The sequence below is a fragment of the Sarcophilus harrisii genome, chromosome 6, assembly GCF_902635505.1.
Source record: "Sarcophilus harrisii chromosome 6, mSarHar1.11, whole genome shotgun sequence".
Classification (NCBI taxonomy): domain Eukaryota; kingdom Metazoa; phylum Chordata; class Mammalia; order Dasyuromorphia; family Dasyuridae; genus Sarcophilus; species Sarcophilus harrisii.
In genome coordinates this window covers 52,330,300-52,345,048 of record NC_045431.1, presented here as the reverse complement: position 1 = coordinate 52,345,048, position 14,749 = coordinate 52,330,300, and the positions used below count along the sequence as shown (strand labels likewise).

The following is a 14,749-nucleotide window of genomic DNA, read 5'->3' as shown; positions in this document are numbered from 1 at the left end:
CCAGTGATTTTGAACTACTGTACTTCATCATCTAAATCCCATCTCAATCATATACCATCTTTAATTTTTTTTGAATCATTATTGCCTTGTTTATATTCAGAGATAGTTTAGAGAAAAACTTCAGTTTAACATGTTTGAATTATCATTCATTTCAAATCAATGGAATTTGAATCAATTATGTTTGAGTATATATATATATATATATATATATATATATATATATATATAATAAGATGCATATTTTGCCTCTCTTAACTATTTATTACTTTGTTGTGCTTTAAAATATATCTTTGAATGTGTTTAAATTTGTTTTATGAATCATTTAAACCTTTCCTCGTGAATGTTTTGATTATTGTTTGCTCAGTTTCGTTAATCATGTGATAATTATCGTATCCTATTTGATTTAAATTTATTTTCAAGTATAGCTTTGATTTCTCATGTATTGATTTTTACATATAAAACTGTCCTGAACTGAATCTGCCTAAGGATGGACTTTGGATTTCTAGTCTGATCAAAATGATTAACCTGTATACAAAAATTAAAAAGTACATATTCTTATTTCAGACAGAGCTGATTTCCTTTGCATGATCTTCTTTTAGATAGTTGTTCAGTCAGTCAAAAAGTATTTATTAAGCCCTTAGCATGTGTTAGATTCTTTGATTTCATAAATGTCCTAAAATTCACTTTTTATTTTCCATTATGTTTATCACACTGTTTTTAAATACCTGCTAGTAATCAGAAACAAAATTCTTCAAGAATATTTAGATAAAGGCAGCAGTAAAAGATGACAGTAACTTAAAATGCTCTTAGTTTGTTACTTTTCCAACATGGCTCCAAACCATTATCCATCCTCTGAAAACATGACTTTCTAAATCTCTCTGTTTCTGTTGAGGACACTGCTGTTCTTTCGGAGGTGGAAGTTTTTTTAGGTACCCAGAGTTTCACTTTTTTTTTTAGTCTTCTCTGGCTTTCATCGTTTGTATTCAGTCGCTTCTCTTATAATTTCCATCTCCACAAATCTTGAGCATCCATCTTTCTTTCTACTAACATTCCACTACCCTGTTTCAATAGTCTTTTATTGTCCTTCATCTCAATGATCATAATTGGCTTCTTATTGGTCTGCTTAAATCTGGTCTCTTCCTTCTCCTTCTCCATTCTTTTTTTTGCTGAGGCAATTGGAGTTAAGTGACTTGCCCAGAGTCACACAGCTAGGAAGTATTAAGTGTTTGAAGCCAAACTTGAACTCTGCTCTTCCTAACTTCAAGCCTGGTGCTCTATACACTGCTCCACCTACCTGCCCCTCCCTTCTCTATTCTATCCTCAACAAAAAAAATGTCAACATAATAATCTTTGTACCAAGATGACTAGCTATCTCTTCACAAAATTTAACATTTTCCTCACTGACTTGCATGCCTTTATCTTTATTCTAGATTCAATTTAACTTTCAGCTCATACACAAAGACTTCTTTACCCACTCAAATTTCCTTGTATTAAGTGCATATGATGTATTACTCCAGTGAAATATAATTCTCCTTAAAGGTAATATTTTGGGTATTTTTATTACTAGTTCCTAGAACAGTGCCTTGAACATATAGGTGCTCAAATTTGTTTATTGAGCCTAATTTGAAAGGAAGAATTTAAGTCAATCAACAGTTAATTGTCAAACTGCCAAACTTTAGAGTTTAGGGGTTTTGTTTTGTTTTATTTTTTTAAAAGTTATTCTTTGACTAGTTTAGTCAGTCATGTTGTTGGCTAGGTTGGCTAGATCATATTGGTGTAATGTTTCATAATGATTCAGATTATGAGTACTGAATGTTATAATTTTATTCCAAGATAAATGCATAAAAAGCAAAGATTTATTAATGGTTAATCTGGACATCTGAAAGTACTATACCTGCCAAAAGAAGAGTAGTTGATAAATTTTGGGCATTCCTTAAGATTGAGTTAAGCCTTCAAAAAGTAGGGAAAAAAAATGACAATGAGAATTGATATTCTGGTTCTTATTTTGAACAACAGATTGGCAGGTATCTTAGTTGTAGGGAGAACATAATTAAGATGGTACAAAGGTATATGGGATCTCATGAATTAAAACTGTTATGTAAAAAGTTGATCCAATAATAATAGGAAACCCTCAGAAACACAATGTCAAAATTTGAAACAAGAGGAGGAATAAGATCTTCTTAAACTTAATTTTTTTGATGGTTGAAATGACCAGAACTAGATAACATTCTAAAATATTTTGGGAGTTCAATTGCTCATGCATTATCAGTACTTTGTCATATATCTTTCTAATATTTTAGAGAAACGGTTCTCAAAATATTAAGCAGTAGTCCCTTAAGGTCTCTTGAGACCCTTTTAGAGAGTCTGCAAGATCAAAATTATTTTCATAATAATACTAACATCTTTTAATTTTAATTTTAAATATAGTAAATGTTGATAGATATAAGGCACATATAAGTTCTTCAATAATTTTTAAGTGTAAAAGAGTCCTGAGACAGACAGAGAGAGAGAGAAAGGGAGAGAGAAAGAAATGGAAGGAGAGGGGAGAGGGGGAAAAGAGGGAGGGAGGGACATCATTAACTTAAAAAATGAATGAAGTTCTTTAGGACAGAAGAAGGGTAAATCTTTCCCTTATTTTCAGAACAAGGAAATGAAGGAAGTTAGCCGACTCTAAATATGTAGTAAAAAAAAATAGATATTTCTTAATAATTATATTTTAGAGTTATATATTTTTTTAAAAATAGCTAGATTGGCTTCATTTCAAAACAATTTTAGGATGTGTAATAGGGATGGCTTTATGAACATTTAAAAAAATGTAGAGATTAAAAACACCAATACAGCTTCCCCCATAAAAAATAGGTCATGCTTGATAGATGTTACTATCAGACTGTTATATCAGTTTATATTATATCAGTTTATATATTAGTTTAGATCTGATATAACTGATATATCAGTTTATATGTTATATCAGTTTAATTTATTATATATTATATCAGTTTAAATTATTTAAATTTATACCTAGATTCCATCAAAGTATTTGACAAAGTATCTCATTGTTCTTATGGCTAAGATGAAGAATTGGATTAAAAGATAGTATAATTAAGTGGATTTTGAACTGGTGGAATGACAACTCAAATTCTAATCATTAATGATGAGGTCAGTTTGGAAGGAGATCTTTAGTGGAGTACCTCCCACGAATCCACATTTCATCTTATGTTTTTAAATTTTTCTTTTCTACTAACTTGATTGAAAGCATTCCACTAACTATCAGATTTACAAATGATATGAACCTGGGAAGAATATTGTGTTGGGCAAGAGGGCAGAATCCAGAAAGATTTTGACAGGGTAGAACTATAAGCCAAATATAACAGTGTAATATTGCGATGATGAGCTATAGGATTGAAACTGGGAAGGAAAAAAACATGAAATCAGAAAAGTTATGTAGATATTGGAAAATGTAGGTTCAGAAAGGCGAACTTAGGAGGTCTAGATTTGCTACTAATCTTTGTCATGGTAATCGAAACTGGAGAAGTAAATAAGATTGTCATTAATGATAGTGCCCTATATTATTTTTTCTTTTCTTTGTCAAATTTGAGAAGTGACATGGTTAGATTTGTGTTTTAGAAAAATCATTTTGACAGCACTGTGGAGGATGTACTAGAGAAGGAAGAGATTTCAAGAGAGGGTTGTTGCTGTAGGTGAAAATTCTCCAATTTTCAAAGGTTATACATAGGCATTTTTCAAAAGCAGAAATTGAGATTATAAATAACCATGTAAAATGCTTTAAGTCACCAATAATTAGTGAAATTTGAATGAAAACAATTGTGAGTTTCCAATTCACACCCTCAAATTGGCTAAATTGTCAAAAAAGGAAAATGACAGACGCTAAGGAGGCTGTGATAGGAAAATAGGTACATTAATGACCTGTTGATAGCTGTCAACTAGCCATTCTAGAAAGTAACTTAAAACTATACTTAAAAATCTACTAAACTACCTCTCTTACCTAGAGTACCACTATTGAGTCTATATACTACAGAGACCAAGGAAAGAGGAAAAGAGCTTTTATGTGCAAAAATATTTGTAACAAACAGTTCTTTTTATAATGTCAAGGATTTGGAAACAGGTAGAGAATTTCTGGACAAATTATAGTGTGTGTGTGTATGTACACACTTCATTAATACACACACACGTATACATATATATAGTATGTGATGGATTACTACTGTGTTGTAAGAAATTACAAAAGATAGCGTTTCAGGAAAACATGAAAGACTTATATGAAATATTGTAGGGTAAAGTGAGCAGAACTAGGGGAAAATTTACACAATAACATCAATATTGCAAAGACAGACAACTTTGAAAGGTTCAGAAATTCCAATCACAATTCTAGAAAACTCAAGATAAAACATCCTACCCACTGTCTAATAGAGACAGTCCTACTCTACTACTTTATTATATCCTGAAGTTCTTAAGTTCTCAGAGTATAGATTAAAACTCTTTTTTGTGTGTGTGTGTATAGATAACTAGTTCAGGAGTTTGTTTTATTTAATTATATATATTTGTAGCAGAGATTTTGTTTTTCTTGCTTATTAAATTGAGGAGAAGGATTGGAAGGAGAGAATGTAGATCTGAAAATAAAATTAAGTTTTAAAAATTAAATTTAAAAACCAATAATCTAGGCAAAAAGTGATGGACCTGTACTAAGGTATTAGTTGGCCATATAAGAAAAAGAAAGTGTAAGCATAAGAGGTGTTGATGGTGGACGCAGAACAACTTTACAATTCAATGGATATATAGGGAAAGTAAAAGTGAAGTGTTGAGGGATGACACTAAAGTTTTAGTCCTGAGTGACTGGTGGTGATGTGTCCTTAACACTTACAGGAAAGTTGTAAGATGGAAAAGGTTTTAATCATTTTCCAAATAAGGAAACTAAGGCTATAGAAAGTAAAATGATTTGTTCAGATTTCTATAGAAGATGGGCTTTGAACATAGGTTCTCTGACTCTGAGTCAGTTGTTTTTCTATCATATTACATTGTCTCCCTTAAGATTTGATCATGAAAAGGAGTAGAGATAGAGGATATTTTTTCTTAGATGGAGAAAACTTAGGAGTGTTTGGAGGCAGCAGAGAATAAATCAGTAAATTGGGAAGGGTTAAAGTTTTGGGTGGTGGGAAGAAGAAGGAAAATTATGTGTCTGTGGATACTCTCTACTGACATTCTCTACCTTATCAGAGAATTTTTTTTGGTGATTTCCCCTTTCTCAATTATTATTATGGTTTAGTCTTCTGAAGAGACTAACTCAGGTCTGTGCCTTTATTGTTAAGGTTTGATATTGGGATTCTAGTTAGCAAAAGGAATTTTACTAAGCAGAGGAAGAATATTCAACAAGGACATTGAGTTGATTAAACAGTGCTAGGTTGCCTTGCATCTCTGTTGTCTGTGATGATACTTTAATCAAGCAGTAGAGATGAACTAAATTTCCTATATTTAGTTGACTAGGAAATGATGCAATGACTGAAGACTTTATCCCCATGAGTCAATTAAGTCTCAAGAATGATTTCAGTACCATTAAAAGGTACCAATAATACCCTACAAAGGAGGGGACTCAGAAAGATAGTCCTCTCCACCTGAAGGCAGGAGGATGGAGATGTAAACTAAAGGAGAGGAAAGACTTTCCAGCATCTGATCCTTTATTTTTTGAGTGAAAAATGAAGTAACACCCTTTGTTGAGAGTGAGAGACAGGGATGATGTGAGAGGCTTAAGAAAAGAAAATTGTATATAGCTGTTCTGGGGAGTATAATAGAGAACCAGTTAGGGAGAATTAAAAGAATTACTTTGCTGTAGTAACAACCCAGTTGAAATTAGATAAATTCTTAATAGACTCAGTGAACAAAGTTATATGATTTCTCTAACACTGTTCTGTAGCATTTAAATAGGAGCAAAGCAAGTGGATGGTGGAAGTGATCCAGAGATGGCTTTTCACACAGCATGAGCAGCAAAAAGACAAGCGAGCAACAGTGTAATATTGCAATATTGAGCTATAGGATTGAAACTGGGAAGAAAAAAAACCATGAAATTGGAGAAGTTATATAGATATTGGAAAATGTAGGTTCAGAAAGATGAATTTAGGAGATTTAGATTTGCTACTAATCTTTGTATGGTAATCAAAACTGGAGAAGTGAATAAGATTCTCATTAATGATAGTGTCCCATCTTATTTTTTCTTTTCTTTGTCAAGTTTGAGAAACATATACATAACAGATTTTTTTAAAAAGAATTGTGGATACATATTTATGCCCACCTGCATTTTTGATTTCCTTCACAAGCTAATTATACAATATTTCAGAGTCTGATTCTTTTTGTACAGCAAAATAACGGTTTGGTCATGTATACTTATTGTGTATCTAATTTATATTTTAATATATTTAACATCTACTGGTCATCCTGCCATCTGGGGGAGGGGGTGGGGAGTAAGAGGTGAAAAATTGGAACAAGAGGTTTGGCAATTGTTAATGCTGTAAAGTTACCCATACATATAACCTGTAAACAAAAGGCTATTAAATTAAAAAAAAAAAAAAAAAGAATTGTGAATAGCGGCATCTTTCTGTTTTTGAAAAGAATTTGTAATTATATAGTTTAAAAATCTTGTAGGATTCCTATGTGGATTTACCTAGTTACATGGCAACTCCTAGTAGCTTAATCACTTTCCTACCCAAGATTGATTTATTCAGGCTTTTAATTTTCTATCAATTTGGATATTTGCTATTTTTGTAAATGTCCATTTCTGTTATATTTAATGAATATTTTTGGTAAAATAGTTATATAAATAGTTTCATGTTTATTTTTCTTTTCACCTTTCCAATTGTTTTTTCTTAAATCAAATTTTCTTCTTATTTTAAAATTTTGTTTAAAAATTCTTTTTACTATTACATTTTTAATTTTATTTGCTGTTTTATTGATTTCTCACATTTTGTGTATTGTTTTGATACATTGACTCATTAATTTTCTAATTAACTAATTAATTGCCAAATAATCTGAATGGTTATTTTTCTCTTTTTCTCTCATTTAATTTAAATACATATGTTGATACATATGTGTGTATGTATATATATATAAATTTGTCTCTTTTACCTCAACTGCTTCCATGAATTTTTATATTTTATATTTCTATTGTTATTATCTTTGACACAGTGTCATTATTTTTTACAACTCTGAGATCAGGTATTTTTTATCAAATAATATTAGTCCTCATAGTATCCTGTATCTTTTGAACAGATTTCCCTTGTGATTATTTTACAACATTTGATCTATAAGTACTTTGATGGATGTTTGGTCTTGATTAAAGGTAGTACTGTATATTCTGTCTAAGAATATTTCTATTAGAAACTCTTAAATCATTTATAACATTTAAAATGTTTATTGTCAGCTAAAAAGAAAACTTGCTATTTAGAAGGATGCATTTTTGGTACTTTTGAATAACTGAAATTTTACTAAGAAAATCTGATTGGCATTCTTTACATATATTTATTTTATCCATGATTCCTTGTATGAAATCTTACTCTCCTTTATTATTTCCTGAAGGTGATCTTAGATTCTCAAAGATTATGCTGGTAGATCTCAAATTCTTTCAGATCTTGGCAATTCCAAGAACCAACCTAATTAAATTCAAAGAAACTTTATCATGAAATTGGCCTCAGGTTGTATTTTTCAGTCAGAATAACTCAGAAAGGCCATCTGCTACTTTGTGGAGAGCTGTGATGATTGTGGGTATAAGAGGAGTATCCATACAATAAAATCAAGATTCATGAAATATTGAAGAATATCTTTCAAATATCTCTCCAACAACTTTGCAGTGTATAAATATAAAACAATGAACTAGATTCTGCAACTACTTTATAGAATTTTTAGAATTCAGAATTCCATTTCTTTATATAAATTTGTTTTCAGAATTACAGGATTTTCACTTTTTTTTGTTCAGCGTGTGTTCTAAGAAAAAACTACAGACTTGAAAAGACATGCTTTATAATATCATATTCTTCAGTAGTTTGCTGTTATGGTAAATTAATTTCCTTTTCCATCAGTTTATTTATCTGAAAAATAGAGATATACTTACTACCTTGCTTTACCGTGTCAATAGTTCTGAAGAAAGTGATTTTTTAACATTAAGTTTTGTATAACAATGAGGTATTGTTATTATTCTCTTTTTGTTCTTTGTTATCTCTGGCATATTTAAAAAAATATAAATACTCATTAAACTGTTGTAATGGAATGCTATATAAATATGTATTTCCAAATGAAAGCTGCCTTTTAAACCCAAAAATTAAGATAAAACTCTATGTATCCGTCTCAAAACAATAGAAACTACAAACTTGAAATACTCAAAATGTTGGGTTGTTGTTTTTTGGTGTTTTTTTTTCCCATTTCACTGTTATTGCTGCTGCTGCTGTTTTTTTAAGATTATAAGATCATAATTTTTAGAATTGGAAAAGTTATCAGATGTTACCTATTCAGTACCCTCATTTTTCTGATGAGCAGTTAGGCCCAAGATGATTAAATGACTTAACTATGATCACACAGGTCGGTAGTAAATGGCAAAGCTAGGACTAAATCCAACTCCCTTGCATCTAGTAAAGCCATATGAGTACAAGCTGGGTGTGGCATGAATAAACTTAAGTTTCTTTGAACTAAGTTTAATGATTTTAGTACTTGTGATCTACTGTGGGTCAGAAGCACAACATAGCACCAACAGCTCCACCATTCTGTCTCATCCTGAAGCAATCTTAGCTTTCTGCAAGAGAAATAGTATCCTGGACAAAAGTGAATTTTTATATATTGTCCTTGTCAGATTACATTTGGAGAATTATCTTCATTTGTAGGTGCCTCATTTTAGGAAGGACAGTGACAGTGGTTAAATTTCCAGAGAGGAAAAACAGGTTGGTGAGATGACTAAAGACCATTCAATATGAATTTTGAAGGAATTAGGATTTGTTTAGCCTGAAAAAGTGTCCTTCCTAAAAGATGCCTAGAATTAAACATACTGCTATAATATTGAAACATAGTAGATATGGTATCAGAATTATTAACCTAAAATTAGAATTCTCTTTTTCTGGTCAAATCATATATTCATAAAACATGTAAAATAATAATTCTTAATATTTTTAAAATTTATATTTCAGAAGAAAATTTGTTTTACTTGGATGTGTTCTCAAAATTGTATATAAATTTAAAACCTATATATCTCAGATCATATGTTAGATGCACTAGGGAAACTGGTGAATCCCATTGCAAAATGAATAATAGCCTTTTATATTTGGAAAAACCCATTAAAAATTTCACTAGTATTTTTTCCAATTAGATATAAAGTTATTTTTGACCTTCAGTTTTTGACTCTTTTTTTTTAATTATAGCTTTTTATTGACAAAACATATATATAGGTAATTTTTCAACACTGACCCTTGCAAAAACTTCTGTTTCAACTTTTCCCCTCCTTCCCTCCACCTCCTCCCCTAGATAGCAGGCACTCCCATGCATGTTAAACATGTTAAATACAACAGATGATACATATTTATACAGTTATCTTATTGCACAAGAAAAATTGGATTTAGAAAGAAGGTAAAAATAACCTGGGAAGAAAAACAAAAATGCAAGCAAACAACAACAGAAAGAGTGCAAATGCTATGTCATGGTCTACACTCATTTCCCAGTGTTCTTTTGCTGGGTGTAGCTGGTTCTATTCATTACTGATCAATTGGAACTAATTTGGATCCTCTCATTGTTGAAGAGAGCCACTTCCATCAGAATTGATCCTCATGTAGTATTGTTGTTGAAGTGTATAATGATCTCCTGGTTCTGCTCATTTCACTTAGCATCAGTTCATGTAAGTCTCTACAAGCCTCGCTGTATTCATCCTGATGGTCATTTCTTACAGAACAATAATATTCCGTAAAATTCATATATTACAATTTACTCAGCCATTCTCCAATTGATGGCATCCCCTCAGTTTGCAGTTTCTAGCCACTATGAAAAGGTCTGCCACAAACATTTTTGTATATATGGGTCCCTTTCCCTTCTTTAATATCTCTTTGGGATATAAGCCCTGTATCAACATTCATTTTTGTAAGATTTTGAGTTCCAAATTTTTTTTTCTCCCTCTCTCCCTTACCTCCCACTTCCCCAAGACAGCAAGCAATCTGATAAAAGTTAAACATGTGCAATCATTTTAAATATATTTCCATTTTAGTCATGTTGGGGAAAATAAATCAAAACAAAAGGGAAAAAACCACAAGAAAGAAAAGTAATGTAGGCAGCACAGTGAATAGAATGCTAGGCCTGAATCCTGGAAAACTTAATTTCCTGAATTCAAATGTGGCCTCAGATACTTATTAGCAGCATGACCTCGTCATTTTACCCTGTTTATCTCAGTTTTCTCATCTGTAAAATGAGCTAGAGAAGCAAATGGCAAACCAGTGTTTTTTCCAAGAAAACTTGAGATAGGATCATGAAAAATCAGACACAATTGAACAATGAGCAAATAGTATAGCACATTTCCTTTCCAAATACAGTTTCAATGTTAATCCTTTTGGTTCATATTACACTAATTTATTCCTTTAGCTATTTGAGGTCTCGGGACTTTCAACTTTTTTTTTAGTTACATTGCACCAGTGCATAAGTGATAAGACTTTTCATTAGCAAAATTCACAGGTTAACAAATTCATAGATCATCAATTTCAATAAATTTAAGTTGTCTTTAACATTTCATGTATTAATTATTACATTTTTTCTTTCTAAGGCAAACCAAATTAGACCTCAGAATTGCTACAACGAAAGTGACAGATATGACTAAGTTAGTCGAAGACCTTAAAGGACAGATGGAAAAGAAGGTATTCATATATTTCCAAGATAGTTAAGAATTTGTATACATGTCATCAGTGTTGTTGTTCACAAGAAATTTTCATTTGCAATTAAATCTCTAAAAATTAAGGGATCATTTAGGAGTTGTGTCAGTCACTTTGAAAAAATAAAAACATTTGTGAAAGGAAAAAATTTCCCCATGGTATATAACCTCTTACAGCACATTATTATAAGATAATTAATTTCTCCCCATCAGCTTTCTAAATAATCTTAACTGACACTGTGCATTTCCCCAGATCCTGCTAGTTTTATCATGTTGTTTAAGCAAGTTTCAAATAGTTTTAAGTTTAATTAATTAAGTGTTAATAATACTAACTTGTTTATGGCAGAGCCAATATAAAATAGGGGGAGATGTTGAGATTACCTGTTAGGTAAGCCTTGCTCCTAAAAGGTACCATTACTTCTCTGTTTTGTATACTATTATACACTATGTTAGAATTAGTGTAGCAAATATGTAACAAATAACATCTATATAAAATGACATTTGTTTTATGCAAAATAAAATGTTAACAATAGGTTTTTATTTAGCTTGTCATCTTTTGAAAATGGCACAGCAATTTTACCTTAAAATAATTCCATTACCTCCTTAAGCCCTAGAAAATATATTTAACCCCAACTTTGGGGTTATTTGTTTTTTATTGCTAGTTGAAAAATGCTAATATAGTTTAAAATTAGCATGATTTTTTTATTGGTCATTTCCTTGTGTTTTTGCGAGTATTCAAGCATTAAAATTCAACGTAGTTTATTGAATTTCCTTAATTTGTTTTATGGAAGTAGCCTGAAGAATTCACCTAAATCTGTTAACAGTGGATAATTTGTAGGTTTTTGTTTGTTTTTGTAAGCATGGCACGTATTTGTTATACAAATTTGTTATGACAAATATCATTTAAGAAGTATTATACCAACATAATTATATTCATTCAATTTGGCATAGCAGTATCACAGTAAATTTAAAACACTGAATCTAGGGTATGTAGTGAAGAACTGAATTTTATGGGGCTTTTGAAATGAATATTCTAGTTTCTTTGATTTAAAGGTGCAAGATATGAAATCTGCCCAAGGAAAAGAGGAAGCATCAGACAAGCGATTATACCAGTTACAATCTAGCATAAAACAACTAGAAGCAAGGTAAGCTTCTTTTTTTTTTTTTTAATTATTATTTTTTTTAATAGCCTTTTATTTACAGGTTATATGCATGTGTAACTTTACAGCATTAACAATTGCCAAACCTCTTGTTCCAATTTTTCACCTCTTACCCCCCCACCCCCTCCCCTAGATGGCAGGATGACCAGTAGATGTTAAATATATTAAAATATAAATTAGATACACAATAAGTATACATGACTAAAACGTTATTTTGCTGTATAAAAAGAATCAGACTCTGAAATATTGTACAATTAGCTTGTGAAGGAAATCAAAAATGCAGGTGGGCATAAATATAGGGATTGGGAATTCAATGTAATGGTTTTTAGTCATCACCCAGAGTTCTTTCTCTGGGCGTAGCTGGTTCAGTTCTTTACTGCTCCATTGGAAATGATTTGGTTGATCTCATTGCTGAGGATGGCCAGGTCCATCAGAACTGGTCATCATATAGTATTGTTGTTGAAGTATATAATGATCTCCTGGTCCTGCTCATTTCACTCAGCATCAGTTCGTGTAAGTCTCTCCAGGCCTTTCTGAAATCATCCTGTTGGTCATTTCTTACAGAACAGTAATATTCCATAATATTCATATACCACAATTTATTCAGCCATTCTCCAACTGATGGACATCCATTCAGTTTCCAGTTTCTAGCCACTACAAAAAGGGCTGCCACAAACATTCGTGCACATACAGGTCCCTTTCCCTTCTTTATAATCTCTTTGGGATATAATCCCAGTAGTAACACTGCTGGATCAAAGGGTATGCACAGTTTGATAACTTTTTGAGCATAGTTCCAAACTACTCTCCAAAATGGTTGGATTTGTTCACAACTCCACCAACAATGCATCAATGTCCCAGTTTTCCCGCATCCCCTCCAACAATTATCATTATTTTTTCCTGTCATCTTAGCCAATCTGACAGGTGTGTAGTGGTATCTTAGAGTTGTCTTGATTTGCATTTCTCTGATTAATAATTACTTGGAGCATCTTTTCATATGACTAGAAATAGTTTCAATTTCTTCATCTGAGAATTGTCTGTTCATATTCCTTGACCATTTTTCAATTGGAGAATGGCTTGATTTTTTAAAAATTAGAGTTAATTCTTTATATATTTTGGAAATGAGGCCTTTATCAGAACCTTTGACTGTAAAAATATTTTCCCAGTTTATTGCTTGCAAGGTAAGCTTCTAAAACATATAACTAATATGACGTGATTTGCTGTGTTTCTTCCAATCTAGCTTTATTACTTTTGACACTGTTTCTACTCTTAACATGCATTATTTTAATTCAGAGTCTGATTCTTTTTGTACAGCAAAATAATGTTGTGGTCATGTATACTTATTGTGTATCTAAGTTATATTTTAATATATTTAACATCTACGGGTCATCCTGCCATTTAGGGGAGGGGGTGGGGGGGGGTAAGAGGTGAAAAATTGGAACAAGAGGTTTGGCAATTGTTAATGCTGTAAAGTTACCCATGTATATATATCCTGTAAATTAAAGGCTATTAAAAAAAAAAAAAAAACATGCATTATTTTAAAATTTTTTATTGATAATCTTTTGCTTTTCTGTTATCTTAATATATGAATGTTATATTTCTTCCCTTCTCTACTCAATCAACCATATTCTTATAAAAGAGGTCGGGGGGAACAGGACAGCAAAATTAAACTATACAAACTGAATATGAAAGTATATTTGATATTCTTCACCCATTGTTCCCACCTCTTCAAAAGGAAGGAGATATATTTTCTCATCTGTGCTTCACAGCCCGAATTCTCCTTCTCTTCTGTTCCCTCCTTTTCTTTGTTCTCTTCTCTCCCTTTGTCCCCTTCAAAGAAAGTATGGAAATATAAAATTGTATCCAGCAATAGTGTTCCAGATCTCAGGTAAGAACCTTTGGAAGTAGAAAAAATTCCCTGTCACCAATATTTTACTCTAGTTAACTTTAGTGGACATTTTATGAACTAGTAAAAAAATCCTTAAATATCTATCTTTTATATCACTTGGCATCTTAGTATATCCATTGCAACTCCTTCTTGAATCAGGATCAAAATTTAGTCATCACATTTCTTTCAGATATGAATTTCTACCTAAAAGATTACATTTCATGTAATAAGATGAAAAAAATCATGTAATGTAATAGAAAATTATAAATTCAAGGTTTTTGGGGTTTTTTTTTTTTGCCTCAATTGGGTTTTCACTAAATATTGTTTGGGAATCCTTTCATTCATATGATTAACATTGCATTACACTGTTTATAGCAGCTATTGCAAAGCTGCTTCCAGGTCTTCAAGGCCCCAAAGACACTTTGTTAGATGACCTCTTGTCTTACTTTGCTGAGATATCAAACACTTCGTTAGATGACATCTTGTCTTCCTTTACTGAGGCATCAAAGCCATGTATTGTGCTTTTTCCTGTCTCACTTTATTCATGCTTCAAAAGTTGTAGCTTTACCATTTTCTCTTCCAGTGCCTAAACAGCTGTTGGATGATGGCATGACCCATCTTAATCAAAGCTAAGCCTTCTAGTTGATCCCTTTTATTCAACCCTTCCTTATCTTCTTTGAAACTTTTCCCATTTGTCAATTCCTTTCTTTTTTTCGATTGTTTTTAAATTTCTTCTTATAATTTAGGTCCTTCCCTGATATCTATTCATTATGCTCAAGGAAGAAGGGGGAAAAAATCAGATAATCATAG

At 31.5% G+C, this 14,749-nt stretch overlaps 1 protein-coding gene across 6 annotated transcripts in view; it reads left to right on the top strand.

Annotated features, from left to right (window-relative positions):
- Positions 1–14,749, top strand: part of SCLT1 (sodium channel and clathrin linker 1) — a 180,681-nt gene that overhangs the window by 62,203 nt on the left and 103,729 nt on the right. For all 6 annotated transcript variants that reach the window (XM_031944089.1, XM_031944091.1, XM_031944094.1 and 3 more), the window contains 2 exons: positions 10,790–10,880; positions 11,948–12,039. In XM_031944089.1, the coding sequence (XP_031799949.1) occupies positions 10,790–10,880; positions 11,948–12,039 (183 nt within the window). The remainder of the gene's footprint in view (positions 1–10,789; positions 10,881–11,947; positions 12,040–14,749) is intronic.